The sequence below is a fragment of the Mirounga leonina genome, unplaced genomic scaffold, assembly GCF_011800145.1.
Source record: "Mirounga leonina isolate KUSES-001 unplaced genomic scaffold, KU_Mleo_1.0 Mir_173, whole genome shotgun sequence".
Taxonomy (NCBI): Eukaryota; Metazoa; Chordata; class Mammalia; order Carnivora; family Phocidae; genus Mirounga; species Mirounga leonina.
This window is the reverse complement of record NW_023270447.1, coordinates 33,130,729-33,144,767: the sequence shown is the minus strand read 5'-3', so window position 1 is coordinate 33,144,767 and position 14,039 is coordinate 33,130,729. Positions and strand designations below refer to the sequence as shown.

Genomic DNA, 14,039 nt, shown 5'->3' with positions numbered 1-14,039 from the left:
TTTCTAAATATTATACAGTAATTTTCCAAAAATCATTAAAAGGAAGCTTTGATAAGATATTTTATATGGCATATTATGCTTGGGGGTATATTTAAGTTCCTGAATTTTCACAAATTAAATGTTAAAATACTTCTGACAACATGTGATTTAATGGGCAAACTGAAGGAAATAAATAATTTAGAAATGGGCAAAGTACAAACTAAATTTGACCACAAGATTTAGTGGACTTTTTAAATTAATTGTGCTAAATTAGTCACTGAATGGAGCTACTCAAGTATTTGATTTCAGATACATCCAAGCTTACAATTACATTTATGAAATTATTATATTTATTTTTACAAGGCATTTTGCATTTGATTTCACTAGATTCATTTGTATCTCACATCTAGAAATTTTTTTAAAAAAAATTAAATTTATTTATTTTTAAAGATTTTATTTATTTATTTGAGAGAGAGAGAATGAGAGACAGCGAGCACGAGAGGGAAGAGGGTCAGAGGGAGAAGCAGACCCCCAGCTGAGCAGGGAGCCCGATGCGGGACTCGATCCCGGGACTCCAGGATCATGACCTGAGCCGAAAGCAGTTGCTTAAGCACTGAGCCACCCAGGCGCCCTCTCACATCTAGAAATTTAATAGCACAATGTAATCTATGCTAAATTAATAAAAGAAAACTTGATTCCATATTCACCCTGGTAAAGAGAGGATCTAAGCCATCTGGAGCAGTGGTTGGACGAAATCTTCTCCTTCTCCATGACTCAAGTCTATTTTCCCTTATGATTCTTCCACTGGGGGGAGGAGGTGCAGGAGGAATAGGCATCATGTAATTGTTAATGTTTGGAAGTTGATAGCGATTCACTCCCTGTGAATTGTCCATGGAGTTCTTGAACTTCATCACTGCCTTCTTGCCCTGTAATCACATTTCACGACATAACAGCCAGTAAAACAGAAGTAGTCACCAACGTAACCCAAAATTAAAGACAAGACCGCATTATTTACATTGCACATAAATACAACTGACATTAATAGGCGAACTTAAACACTTCATTTTTTTAATTGAAAAATGGCATTTTGTAGTATCCATAGCAAGTTAAATTTTCATGACTTTCTAACCTTATTGAAGTATACTTTTATGACAAATACACAGTGATGGCATTTTTATAGTACTTTGGGATTTTTCCTCAATAACCCATTAAATCTATGGGGACCCAGTACAATTAAACAATTTAAAATCAAGGAGTTGGAAGTATTGTACTTTGAGGCAGGGTTGGATAGCCCATTTAACAATGGAGTATTAGTACTTTTTCCACATTGATTTCATCCATGCAGGGGTTATAATATTCCTTGATAATATAATATCACGGAACCAAATGCAGATTCTGACCCAAAGATTATTTTTTCCTACAAATTCAACTTGTAGGAATAAATCCTACCAAGATAACTGCACAATATGTTGATGTAAATGTGTAAAAGGATACACACACACCCCAAATTCAGTTGAGCCATCAAGTCCATCAATAGGAGAATATTTAACTAAATTTTTTTTTTGTCTTTGTAATAGATTCTCATCAGGCTTCAAAGAGAATAGTATGAATCTATTCATCCTGACATAAAAAGGTCCATGAGATGTGATCACAATTTCTTTTAAATAAATTTGTATGTGGATTTTGATAAAATCAGGGATGACTGGAAGACTTTAAACTAAGGGTTGCCTTTGGGGATTTGGATTATTGGGAGATATCATTTTCCATCTTACATATCTTTGTATTATTTGAAAAACTGTATCTCTGTATTAATCAAAAATAGAAAAGCACCAAAGGTGTAATCAATAATCATATCACATTTTTCAAATATATTTGAGTCTTTGAATTTTCATAAATTGGTCATTTTGTGCATCTGAGGTAGTTTTCCAAACTTTAAGGCATCTTTAATCACTTTATCCATTTACCCACTTTTACCAATTTATTTGGTATGGTTTTTTCAGCCAGTTTATTCTTTGAGATGCTTAAATATAGTGAAAAGTTATTGTTAAGAAAGGAGAGTCTTTCTCCAAACATTTCTCACTGCTAAGTAAGTAAAAGCAGGATAAATAAAGGCACGTATAGGCCATATTTTGATTGCAAACATTTATGTGAACAGAAAGGGATTTAAATAGATATTCACCAATGAATTTAGAATTGTTAAAATAGGTGATATTACAGGTGCTATTTATGTTCTCATTTTTCTTTTCTCACATTTTCCAATTTTTCTGTGATGGTGTGCATTGATACTGTAATAACAAATATAAACTAAGTGAAAATAATAAGAACAATAAAATCAATGAATCCAGAACTTTGGGACTTGGGAGATTTTTTAAATTATTATTTCTAAGTAGTTATCGGTCAATTGTATGCCTTACTTGGAAATGGTTTAATAAATTTTTAAAAAATTAACATGCCATTCCTTACCTTGCTTTTTTTAGTCCACAGTGTCTTAGACATCTTTCCATGCTGGTAAAAATAAGTTTACCTTTTTTTTTTTTTTAAACATACTTTCATAAACTATGTTTTTAAACAACATCCTATTAAATTGTTAGGTGTCTTAAATTGTTCACTATTATGAATATTATATTACTGAGTACCCTTGAATCTCTTTCTTTTCACATATGTGTATATTCCTAAAATAAATTCCTATATATAAAAATGCTTGAGCATGTTCATTTAAAATATTGAGAGATATTCGCACATTGCCTTCACAAACAGATATGGTAATTTCTATACTTATCAATAGTGTATGAGAAACTCTCATTGTAAGGATAATCATTTTTAATTAAGTCACAATTTTTACTCAGTCGCATCTTAACCACCCTGTTTTTGACCAAATTGCTTTTGCCTAAACTGAAGACTTTCACTCCTGATACTTAGAAACTTGCTTATGTCTGTTGTCCCTTCCAACAATTCCCACATGTATAACTTTTACTTTTTAAGAAAGCAGTAGGAATTTAGTGGGTAGTCACTACATACTCAGCAATCATGAAGGCTACTATTCTTTAGAAATTTTTTGTCTGATTTTATATTAAATCATCTTCGTCATCAATGCCATGGAAAAATTACATGTCTTCTGGCAGTACAGTTTGCCTATGTACATTACAGTATAAGCTCCAATAAATTAGAGACTTTTGTCTGCCTTGATAATTGATGTTATCACTAATGCCTAAAGCAGAACCTAGTCCATAGTAAGTGCCCAATAAATATTTACTGAATGAAAAGTGTAAGTTTAGCTAGTTTAAATCAACATGGAATTGATCTAAATCTTGTCAGCCTAAGTAAGCTACTATTAAGTGCTTATCCCTCAATCACTCATACCCCAAAACTTGAGAATAGGAAAATAAAAGGCCCTATGCAGATTTAACTAATAAATCCACCCAATGGCTCAGAGCAGAATGGGAAAATCAGCTAAAGGGGGAAAAAAAAATCCCTCCCTAGCCAGCAGAACTTGAATATTACTTAATTAGTAGTATTTACATACCTAATAGGAAAAAGTATCTATCAAAGTATAGGAGCTTAGATAAAATAATAAAATCACCTTGGCAAATGTGGAACGTACCCATCCAAGCACTATCTAGGGGAGAGAAAATCCCACCCATTGGGCTTTAAATATTTCCAATCCTAATGGCAAAGTTACCCCTGGAAGATACAGGGATTTAGCCAAAGACCTTTGAGTTTTCTGGTACCTTTGGCAAGCCCATTCCTAAGATGATATAGGTACATCAAGCCATTTTAACCTGATTCCATTCCCCTATATACCCCCATTCTGATTCTATGCTCACTAGGCAACCTTCTCATTGTGATCTGGCTTCTCATGGAGGTCTGTCTATAGGGGGATAATGAACTGCTTCTACAGCTTTGATTATTTGATATCTGGTGAATTAATGGCCCCTGATTATGATTTGGCTGCTGATTTTGGTTTACTATAAGGAGACAAATGAGCTTGTTCTGTGTTATTCTTGTTAACTTGAGACAATCTCTCAGGACCTGTCTGTTCCTAGACACTAGCTGAAACAGGAAATCTCTAGGCTTTCAATGTGGACACCAGATCCTAAAGTGTCAGCCTAATTGACTTATGACCCCACAAGCTTCTGCCTAGACTTAAGTACTATTCCCTAGACAAAGCTCTACCACTCTTGGTTTAATTTTTCCTGTTTCTAGGAAAGTACTATTAAATTAACTAAAATAAGGTTTGTGGAAAGTGCTTCATAAGCTGAAAAGCATATTAAATGGATACAATATTAGTTATTATTTTTAGAGTTATATTATACTTTTATTATGAAACACAACCATTTGTTTATCTGGATTAATTTCTTAGTATCAAGGTTATCTGTCAGTTCTAGACAGAAATATCTTAATTTCAAAAAAAAGAAAAATCTTAATTTCATATGTCTTATTTTTCTAATAAGAAATGGAACGAAATTCATCCATTTGAACACAGTGACAATTGTTCTCATGACACAGGCTCTTTCTTAAGCTGGCAAATGTTTCTTCTTCATATTAGAAATACAATCGATACCCTCCCTAATTACTGAATGTCTTAATTATTCATCCTTGTTTGAGTAACTTGTAATTTTACGTTTACCATGTTTCCCTCCAGTACTCTGTTAAAATAAAATTACCAGAGACATAACCTTGAAAAGGAAGCAAAGTCAAGCTCCTATGTGGATTAATTCACCATTTTTTAAAGAGGGACATTCTTTTTCTTCTATATCCAACCTTCTCCAGAGTCAAACTTGAAGCAATTTCATACACTGATGGTAAAGTAAGTCGGCATGCAAATGCAAGCCTATTCTTGGAAAGTTTCACTTTCTAGGTTTCATGCATTTAAAATTTAGAATCAGTCAACACTGGGTCTATTCTGATAGAAGTCATATCTGGCTACAAGAAGTTTCTCTTTGTTTCTCATACAATCGGTCAGATTAATGAAAGATAACTTATATTATTACAAATCTATTCCTTACTCATTTTGCTTAATAGCACAGAAATTATAGGCCTTCCAGTTAAAGATATAATTAAACAGAAGTACATAGTAAATGCTTAATAAATGCACAATATAAATTTCACAGAAGTACACCGTAAATGCTTAATAAGTGCACAATATAAATTTCACTGAGTAGATTAATTGAATTTTCCATCTTAAAACCTGTGATAATCTAATACTCTAATGAAGAATAAAAAGAGATTTCTTGAAGAAGTAACATTTACCCCAATGGGAAATGGAGCTTCATTTTCCAGCAATGAGGTTTTCGATCTGGACCCCGAAGTTATCTTTGGAACAGTTCCTACTGCAGGATTACTGGGAAGAGGCTTTAATCGAATTGGAGGCTGCATATTTCCTGGGGCAGTGTATGGCCGAGGGGCTGTCTAGACAATTAAGGAAAAAAATTCCATTTAAATTAGTATCTTGACATGTTTCCAGAACCAATTAATAACCCAACAAATTGCTTAGAGTAATTAATGGTGCCTTTTTACTGAACAGATTAAACTTTAATTATATCCTTCCATTATACATAGCCTTATGACCCAAAGTATTTGTTAAAACATATGGCGTGGAAGTCCTCTACATAACTAAATGCCACAATTATAGAGTATTCTAGACAAAGGAGATGTTCTCTGTTAGGGTCCTGTATTTTATTCATTTTGTAAACTTGCTGACAATGCCTAATTTATTCAGTGCATAAAATGGCTTTGCGCAATCAAATGTTACCTTGAATAATGTTCCTATTTTAGAGATCTAAAGGAGTATGATTGGAATGGACTCGTTTCCGTTTAAATGTTTTCAACATAAACTACTGTAAGTCCTTTACATCTCCAGAATGGTGAAGTAAAAGCAGACGATACGATTCAAAAAGAGGAAAGGCGATGCTTAACTATAATATATTACCATTCATTCAACTTCTCCCTTGAAATACCAGGAAAGTAAAAATGAAAAACAGTAACTGGCAATTAGAAAACCCTGTATGAAAATGAAGATGTTTTCCAGACTGGATATTTTCCATTTGCTCCTCTTCTCTGCCTTCTCTGCCCTGCTCTGCCATCTGAGAGTCATTTCTTTATGGACTATACCTACTATCTCCGGATTCCAGTTGGACTTGGCCAACGAAAGGCACTGGCAGGAGATCAGAAGACAAGAGGCAAGGGTCTTAATTCTCCTGAACCCTTCCCACCAAGGTTGTAATGGGCCAGGTGGGTCCCTCTACCCGAGTCCACAGCTCCTGTCAGGCAGTCCTCTCCTAGCTTGTAAGGACTGCCTGCTGGTGCTGGTACCCAGTCCTTCCCTCCCTCTCTCTGGCTTAGGTGCTTTGCTTCCCAGGTGCTGACCCCAGCATGCTTAATCCCCAGTTGGTTTTCCTTAACCCTGACGGCTTCTTTGTAAATAGTTTCTTTATTAAACTCTTCCTAATTACCCTATTTGTGTGAGCCATCTGTTTCCTGCTGAGACCCTGACTGGTGCATTTTCTAATCAAGAATGTACTGCAGAGAATACCAAAATTACCAGTACGGAGCATTAGAAATGCTGTTTGTGGCACTGACAGAACACTGTAAGTTTAGTATAAAGATCAGCAATTATTCAAAAAGAAAAAAAACAAAAACAAAAACAAAAAACCAAGGCTTTTGGCCCTGTTGTTCTATTACAAGAAAAAGTTGGAAACCTGTTAAGAATAATACATATATATTTGGGTAAGAGGGTTTGAAGTCTGGCATGTAAATGACTCATGAATAAGGCTTAATGCACTGACTCAAGCACAGTGAACAACAAATATTCAACTCTGGAAAAGTGTTGTGTAAATCCATAAAAAAACGATGATAGGGCAGCTCCTACCACCAAAAACTGGTCTGAGTGCCATCTTGACAAGCATGTCATATGTTGCCAAATGTCTGATTTTGTTAAGTCAACATTCATTGGATTCCAACTATAGGCAGTATGAGAAAATTGAAAAGTAATTTTTAACATCTAAAGGCAATACACGACAGTTAATGCCAAATAAACTACGCAGATACTGCCAAACAGACAATAACAAAAATAACAGAATATCTAAGACCTAATAGAACTTAGAACTAAATGTTATTTGGAAAAAACCAATGAGACCAGGAAAAATTCAAGTTTTCACAGAAGCATTTTATCCAAATGTATAAGCAAGAGAAGAAAATGGATGAGCAGAGAAGAAGAATGATAAATTTGAAAATCCATAGGTAGAAAGCCAGTTGTTAGACAGACGTGGGAAGGGTAGCGAAAATAATATTCCCCAATATCTGTTTTTCTTTCTTCACTAGTAATAGAATTTTTATCAGGGAACATGGCTATCATAAATAAAGGCTATATTTCCCAGCATCTCTTGCAATTCTGTACAGATATATGCCTCAGTTTCTTTCAGTCAATAAGATGTGAGCAGAAGTGATATATGAAACCTTCAGATCATACCTTTAGAAGAAGTGTGCTGTCACTTTCCCTTTACTCCCTTCCCTGTAGCTGAAATATCCACATGGTGATCTGCAATCTTGGCTTATGTAAATGAAGACAACAAACTAAATTTGGCAGATTAATGACAAATTAGGAGTCGGAGCTTTTGAAGACTTGATAGAGTAGAGATGAGCACACCAGCTGAGATTCACAAAAGTGTGTTGGGGTGGGGAGGGCATCCTTATGTTTAAGTCATTGTTATTTTGGGTCTCTGCACAAAAACCTATTTATTTCATGACCAATACAGAAAGCCAAGTGGATTGACTAAGGCAACATCTGATTTAAAGAAACAGGACATGAGACTACATGAGCCAAAAGGCAAAATGTCTTTAAACCCACAAAGATAAATCAAACTAAAGGTTTCTGAACAAGGGAATCAGTTCACCCAAAAGAATTCTTTTGAACTCTGTAAAACAAATACGCCTAAGACTTTCTCCTGTCAAGTAATTCCACTGAACACAAACACATTGAAAATCTAACGTAGGAATTCAAGAAAGCAGGTTACTATAAACTAGAACATGATCTATTGGCTTCTGTGCTCTAAATTTTATTTTCCACATTTGCATACAGATATCATTCAGTTAGATGAATATGGCAGTCAAATGTTTAACTGATTACATTTATATCTAAAAACAAATTTGCATCATTCAACTAACAGCTGTGAGCTACGAACTGTTGTAGTTCACATCAGAAGCCACCTTAAATTTGCTATATTTTAAACTGTTTGTAATATATTTTCTTGGAATAAATATGACACTCTAGCTTAACATTTTCAAAACTGTACCGGAATGTGAATTGAAATTGACTACCTGGTGATTACCCAGCTTAGCTGAGCATTTCTAATGCTTACTAGACGATCTCTGGGGGTGACTTTTCCAAGCTTGTGCAGAATGAGTTGAATGGCTTTCCACAATTCTAATGGGAATGATGCAGCTAAAAGCCTGTACGTTACTCTGAAGGTTTAGGTTCAATTAGTGACCAAGTGCAATAACTGTTCACTGGATGCTTTCTTTTTTTCTTCAAGAAAGTTCAAAGAAAAATTGATGGCAATATCCCAAGAGGATTACTATCTCCCATCTCCATGGCACTTGGAGGTCAGGAGTCAAATTTAGAGGATATGGATCCAGGTCGGGAGAACGAAAAGGAAGATTTGCATTTCTGTAAAATGGGAACTACACTTCCAAGGTCACAATAGGTATCCCTTACAGTCCGGAAGCACCATAGGGGGTGACCAAGTGGAGAACTGAGGCTTACCAGATAGAACGGTTTCTGAGGCGCTGGTATCAGTGTTTCCTGTGATTTTTAAATTACTTTCTCACATTACTTTGCCACATTAAGATCTCCTGGCTGTATCATAAACTACTTATTGAGGGTGTTCAGCTGGAAAAGTGAAAAGGAAGCCTTTCAAGGGTTTCTCCTCTTTGAAACAGGTGGGAAGAAGATAGAAAACAGCACTTGATTGTTTCTTTTGTTTCAACCAGGTTAAGCTTTTGAGAGCCTAGTGAATTTGCCATCCAAAAAAAGAATTGTTTGTGTACGTACACATTTAAATGAAGCTGGGAAATATGGTAACAACAAAGGGAAAATGGTCGCTTTTCATAACTTGAGCTGTTCATCGGGAAATGTCAAAACATATTTACCTTTGAAAAATGTCAAAGCTTAACACTATACGAGATGAACCTACTTCAACAATCTGTTAAAGCTTTGCAATTTCTCTATAAATATTGTGCAATCAAAAAAAAATGTTCATGCTAACAAGGAAATATATTAGGCCACACAAAGCAAGAATAAAGATGTGATCAAGCAATTCATTTACAACTTAAACCATCAACCTCCCACAAATATTCTGCAAATCTTTTCCTGTACCTATATTGTTTCAAGCTACCTCACCTTCCTTCAGATTAATCCCATCTCTATATTATAAATGGATCGAACTGGAATGAAATGTCAGTTTGTGCAATTTCTTTAAATAGAATCTCTGCACATTTAACTATGTTTATGTTAGAGTATGTGCCCGTGCTTTTGATAAAAGAAACACAAATATAAGTATCTGGCCCAACATGCTATACAGTATGATTGAGTTTGTGTGCATAAATAAGTTTGACAGATAAGGTGAGAGTGGAGGGAACAGCAAGGACAAAATCTAGAGGTCAGAAAACATAGGACATTAGTGGAATGACTAGTGGTTCAATCTTGCTGCATTGTAGAGTGCTAAAGGGTAATCATGAGGGAAAATATTGGGTTGGCTAAATTGAGGTCAGATGGCTTAGGGTCTTAAATGTTAGGTGAGAGAGTCTAGGTTTTTCTAAAAATGTCACAGAGCCAGTGAAGGCATTTGGGTATGTAAGTAACAAGTAATCTGCACTTTAAAGAAACTACTCTAGCAGTAACAAGCAAAATGGATTTGACAGGGGCGATACTGACTGAAAGTGGGACGTTCAGTAAAGACAGTTGAACAAATACAAGACCACATTGGCATTCAGTAGGATTCACAGGATTATACAGAGAAGCACTCAGAGAGAATTCCTTCTGAGAGTAACCAGAAATTATATAATATTTAGTCAGAATGGTACATGACAGAGTGTTTAATATGACTCACCAGTGTTACTGGACTGGAATGTCCTTCATCAATCAGGACACTATGGCCACGGTTAGTCTTTGGGCCAACTGGGGGGTGGGGAGACAGGATTGGCATGTTATTTTCTATAGACCATCTTGTGGGTTCTCCCTAGAATAAGAAAGTGAACAAATTGATGCATAATTAGCAATTGAGGTTAGGTTATTGCCTGACAGGTTAAGAGATACTATATTACTAAAGAAGTCCTTTCTCATTGCTTTCAAAAGTGTTCCTTCTGAGGCCTATCATGACAGTCAGAAAACGTTTCCACAGCTGTAGTGGGGCATTGGGTGTGGTAATGAGAGGCAGGAATTTCAGTCTGCTATGTTGGAAGAAATAGCTGTACTCAAAGAAATAGCTACAGAAACAGTGTATCCTGAGTTTTAGCAATAATATTTATGAATCTGCTTAAGCAGATCACTATAAGAAGTACAATATTCCACACAGTTCTGATCAGTAAAGACTACCAGAAACTATTACTTTTCTACCTTAAAAAAATAATGAAATCATGCCCCAAGCAAAAGGGTTGCATATTATATAAAAGGAACCTAAATCATAGGTCTTTTAACCAAATGCAGTTATAAAGTGAAAGTTGTTATGAATGAAAATCATATAGGGAGGAACTGGAGTGTCCATCAGGAATTTCTGCCAATGTTGTAACATGTTCACGTGCTTAGTCAGCCTATCTGGCAATCTGGGTGAAAACAAATCCCACACGGCTTTAGGCAATGTTCGTTGCTATTTCCAGGGACCATTTTTCTCCATCAACATTTCAGCACTAACTTATAGAATCTATAACTCAGTCCTTGATGTAGGACAATATTGGCAAAGTTGAATTAGCCACAAATCTCTACACACCAACATTTCTGATCTTGAAAAACTGACCTATCTGCTGTTATTTAACAACACTTTTGTAACAAGATTATCTTTTGACCATGATGAAATAGACAGATTTGAGTCTATCAGGCAAGAGGGAAAAATCACCGCCTTATGTGGCAACTTATTCTCCAGAAGATTTACAAATATTCCTCAGTTTGTGAAATGTGTCTTGGGCCCCATGACACAGAAAATGAAGAATCACCTGCACATTTGAATGGCTCGAGAAACTGAATAAAACTGCCAACCTAAACTGAAATCTTTCAGACATACTTAATTGAGTCTCTCATCTCCTGATTCAAATTTATATGTTTCATAAGTTCACTTCAAAGAAGGGATATCAAATATAAAAATAAAAATAAAAACAAATAAGGAATTTTTAAATGCCTTGTACAGAATGTCTAAATCTTATGCTTTTGTTTGCCAAGGTAGATCTTTCCTACCATCTATTTTCAAGGGTCACATTTGCATGGAAATGTGCCATTGGGTAATTCTTAGAATGCCATTTCCCATCACATTGGCAACATCACCATCTATTTTCAGCTTTTTAAGACACAAAACAAAAATCCTTGGGCCTCTGTCACATATCAATCAAGAAAAGACAAAAGCAAAATTTCAAACTTGAAAAGAGTGTTTTCCACGTTTCCTTTGAAAGCTTTGTACCTTATAAAAGTGTGGGAGAATCTCCTATTTTGCCATGATCTTCTGAAATAACGGTGGCCAAGATACAGTCTTGGTGAAACCATCACCTGACTTCAACTATGAGTTACTCAAGAGTAAAGTACCTCAAAAAGCTTCAATAATAGTGCCATTGACTTTTAAAATCATAAAATAATATTATGAAGTAAAGAGAATTATGTAGCTCCTTACCTTAAATCTCTGAATTCGCTCCTTCCTAGCTAACGTCTCCAGTTTTTTTTTTATTTCAAGTTGATGATACCGCTAAGCATACGGGAAAGAAGGGAGGAGAGGATCATGTCAATTATAGCAAAGATTTTTTTAGAGGAAAATAATCCCACCAGCTAACTGTATGCCCACTTACTCCCCCCTTGTCACTGAGATGGAGAAGAATCACCTGAATAAGTGTGCAAGTGGGAATATGAATTGGTACAACTCTTTGGAAAGCCAATTCTTAACATAAAGCAGTGAAAAGTGTCCCTACCCTTTAATTGATAAATTTCACTTCCTAACCTAGCAGGAAATCGGAATTAAAAGAAAACATCTGTGTTATACACAAAGATGCTATCTGAAAGGAATTTTTTCTTCAAGGCAAAAATTCAGAAGCAATATAAACCTTATAGAGAATGGTTAACTTTGGGGCACATCCATATAATGGAATAGAATATAATCATTAAAATAAGATTCATAAAGATTTTGTTTAAAAAAATGAAAAATGCATGTCATGCAGGAAAAATGTAAAATACAGAATTGCACAGAAATACAGTTTAATTGATCAAGCTCATACCATGTGGCTGCTCCTGTGCCAGGAAGGGGCATCATGTCCGTCATCTCTTCTTGAACAATACTAATTGCTAAGCAGTCTCATTCTAACAGTGCAGAAACTGAGGCAGAGGACCACGAATTTGCCCCAGGTCACACATCTAGTCAGTGGTGGAACTGTCATCTGAAGCTCAGTCTACTGGACACTAACTTCCTGTTTGTTTGCTCTTTATCTGTTTACTTATTTTTCACAAGACCCTGTCCCTTTCACAACACAGCATGTTTTTATTAATGCATAAATATGAATAGAGACTAAAAGGAAATGTGAGTATGTCGACAGCGGTCCTCTCTGGGAGGAAGGATTCTATGCGGTTATTTTCCTTTTTGTATTTTCTTGTGTTTTCCTAATTTTCTGTAATATTTTAATTAGATAACTTAAATTTACATGAGGTTTATTCATGTAAAAGTAAGCTGCTTACGATTCTATCTGAAATCATTCAGACACATTTGAGGGCATTTGAAAAGTGTTTTTTCTGTGTTCTTGATCCCCTCGTGCAGCCTGTGGGATCCTGCGGACTCGATCTTTCCCTAGCGAGCATCGTCAGCCCTCTTCAGACACTTCCCTTTCTTCTCTCCCTCTTCCTTCTCTCACCCACCGATCACCAAACCTCATTACACTCACTACCAGCCATTTTCCATTTATTTCCAAATCTGCAGCCCTCTCTCGCACGGCCCCTCGTCTTCACTAAGGCCACCAACGTCTTTGTCCCTGGGTCAAACCGAATTCCTTCTTTTCCCCAGCACTTCTCGGTTTCACCATTGGGCACTTGTGAGAGCCTGCCGGCTTCCAGGACACCTCTCGGGGGCCTGGTTTTCCACCGCGCGAGGGCTCTTCCTCACCCCGCTGCAGTCCCTGAGCTCCTAGCACCCCCCCTCCCCCGCCCGCAGTCCCTGAGCTCCTAGCACCCCCCCTCCCCCGCCCGCAGTCCCTGAGCTCCAGCAAGCGCGCGCGCCACCTGCCGCGCTAGCGCCCCCAGAGGTGCTCTGGCTCCTTCTCCCCAGCCCTCCTCATTCAGGCAGCGTCAATCTCCCTCCCGGTTCACATCTCATCTCATCTGGGACAGCGGCCTCCCCCCAGCGTCTCCACGACCGCTGTTAGCCCTCACCTTTCGGCAACAGCTTCCTAATTGACCTCCCACCTCCAATCTTTTCCAGCTCATTAATCCATCTCCCACATTTTTAGCAACATCATCTTTCTAACACGGCTCTGCTCATTTATTTCACGCCCCTGCTGAAAAAAACATCTCATCGCCTCATCACCTACGCTCCAAACCTCGCTGGGGTTTGAAGGCCCTCCACAAACCCGGCCCCAGCTTACTGGACAGTGTCACTTTCTGCTGCTCTTTCAACCAACCCACTGTGTGGTCTGGCCTCAGTGAGCTTTCCTGCCCATCCACGATGTCCTTTCTTCTCTAACCTCGCGCCTGCTATCCTCACTCTCTCCGATGCCTTTCTCACGCTTTCATGTGACGCCTCATTTAGCCTTTGAGGTCCAGTTCAAATAGCAAGACCTCGGTTCACCCTCCTCTGACTCTCACAGAGGCGTCATCGACCCCCTCT

At 37.0% G+C, this 14,039-nt stretch overlaps 1 protein-coding gene across 1 annotated transcript in view; it reads right to left on the bottom strand.

The window, feature by feature from the left end:
• ERICH3 (glutamate rich 3) overlaps nt 1–13,335 on the bottom strand; it is a 68,603-nt gene extending 55,268 nt beyond the window's left edge. Inside the window, 5 exon segments of the mRNA XM_035018260.1 lie at nt 687–905; nt 5,230–5,388; nt 10,086–10,214; nt 11,850–11,921; nt 12,445–13,335. Coding sequence (XP_034874151.1) covers nt 687–905; nt 5,230–5,388; nt 10,086–10,214; nt 11,850–11,921; nt 12,445–12,447 — 582 coding nt within the window. The 5' untranslated portion in view covers nt 12,448–13,335.
• Nucleotides 13,336–14,039: the final 704 nt, after the last annotated feature.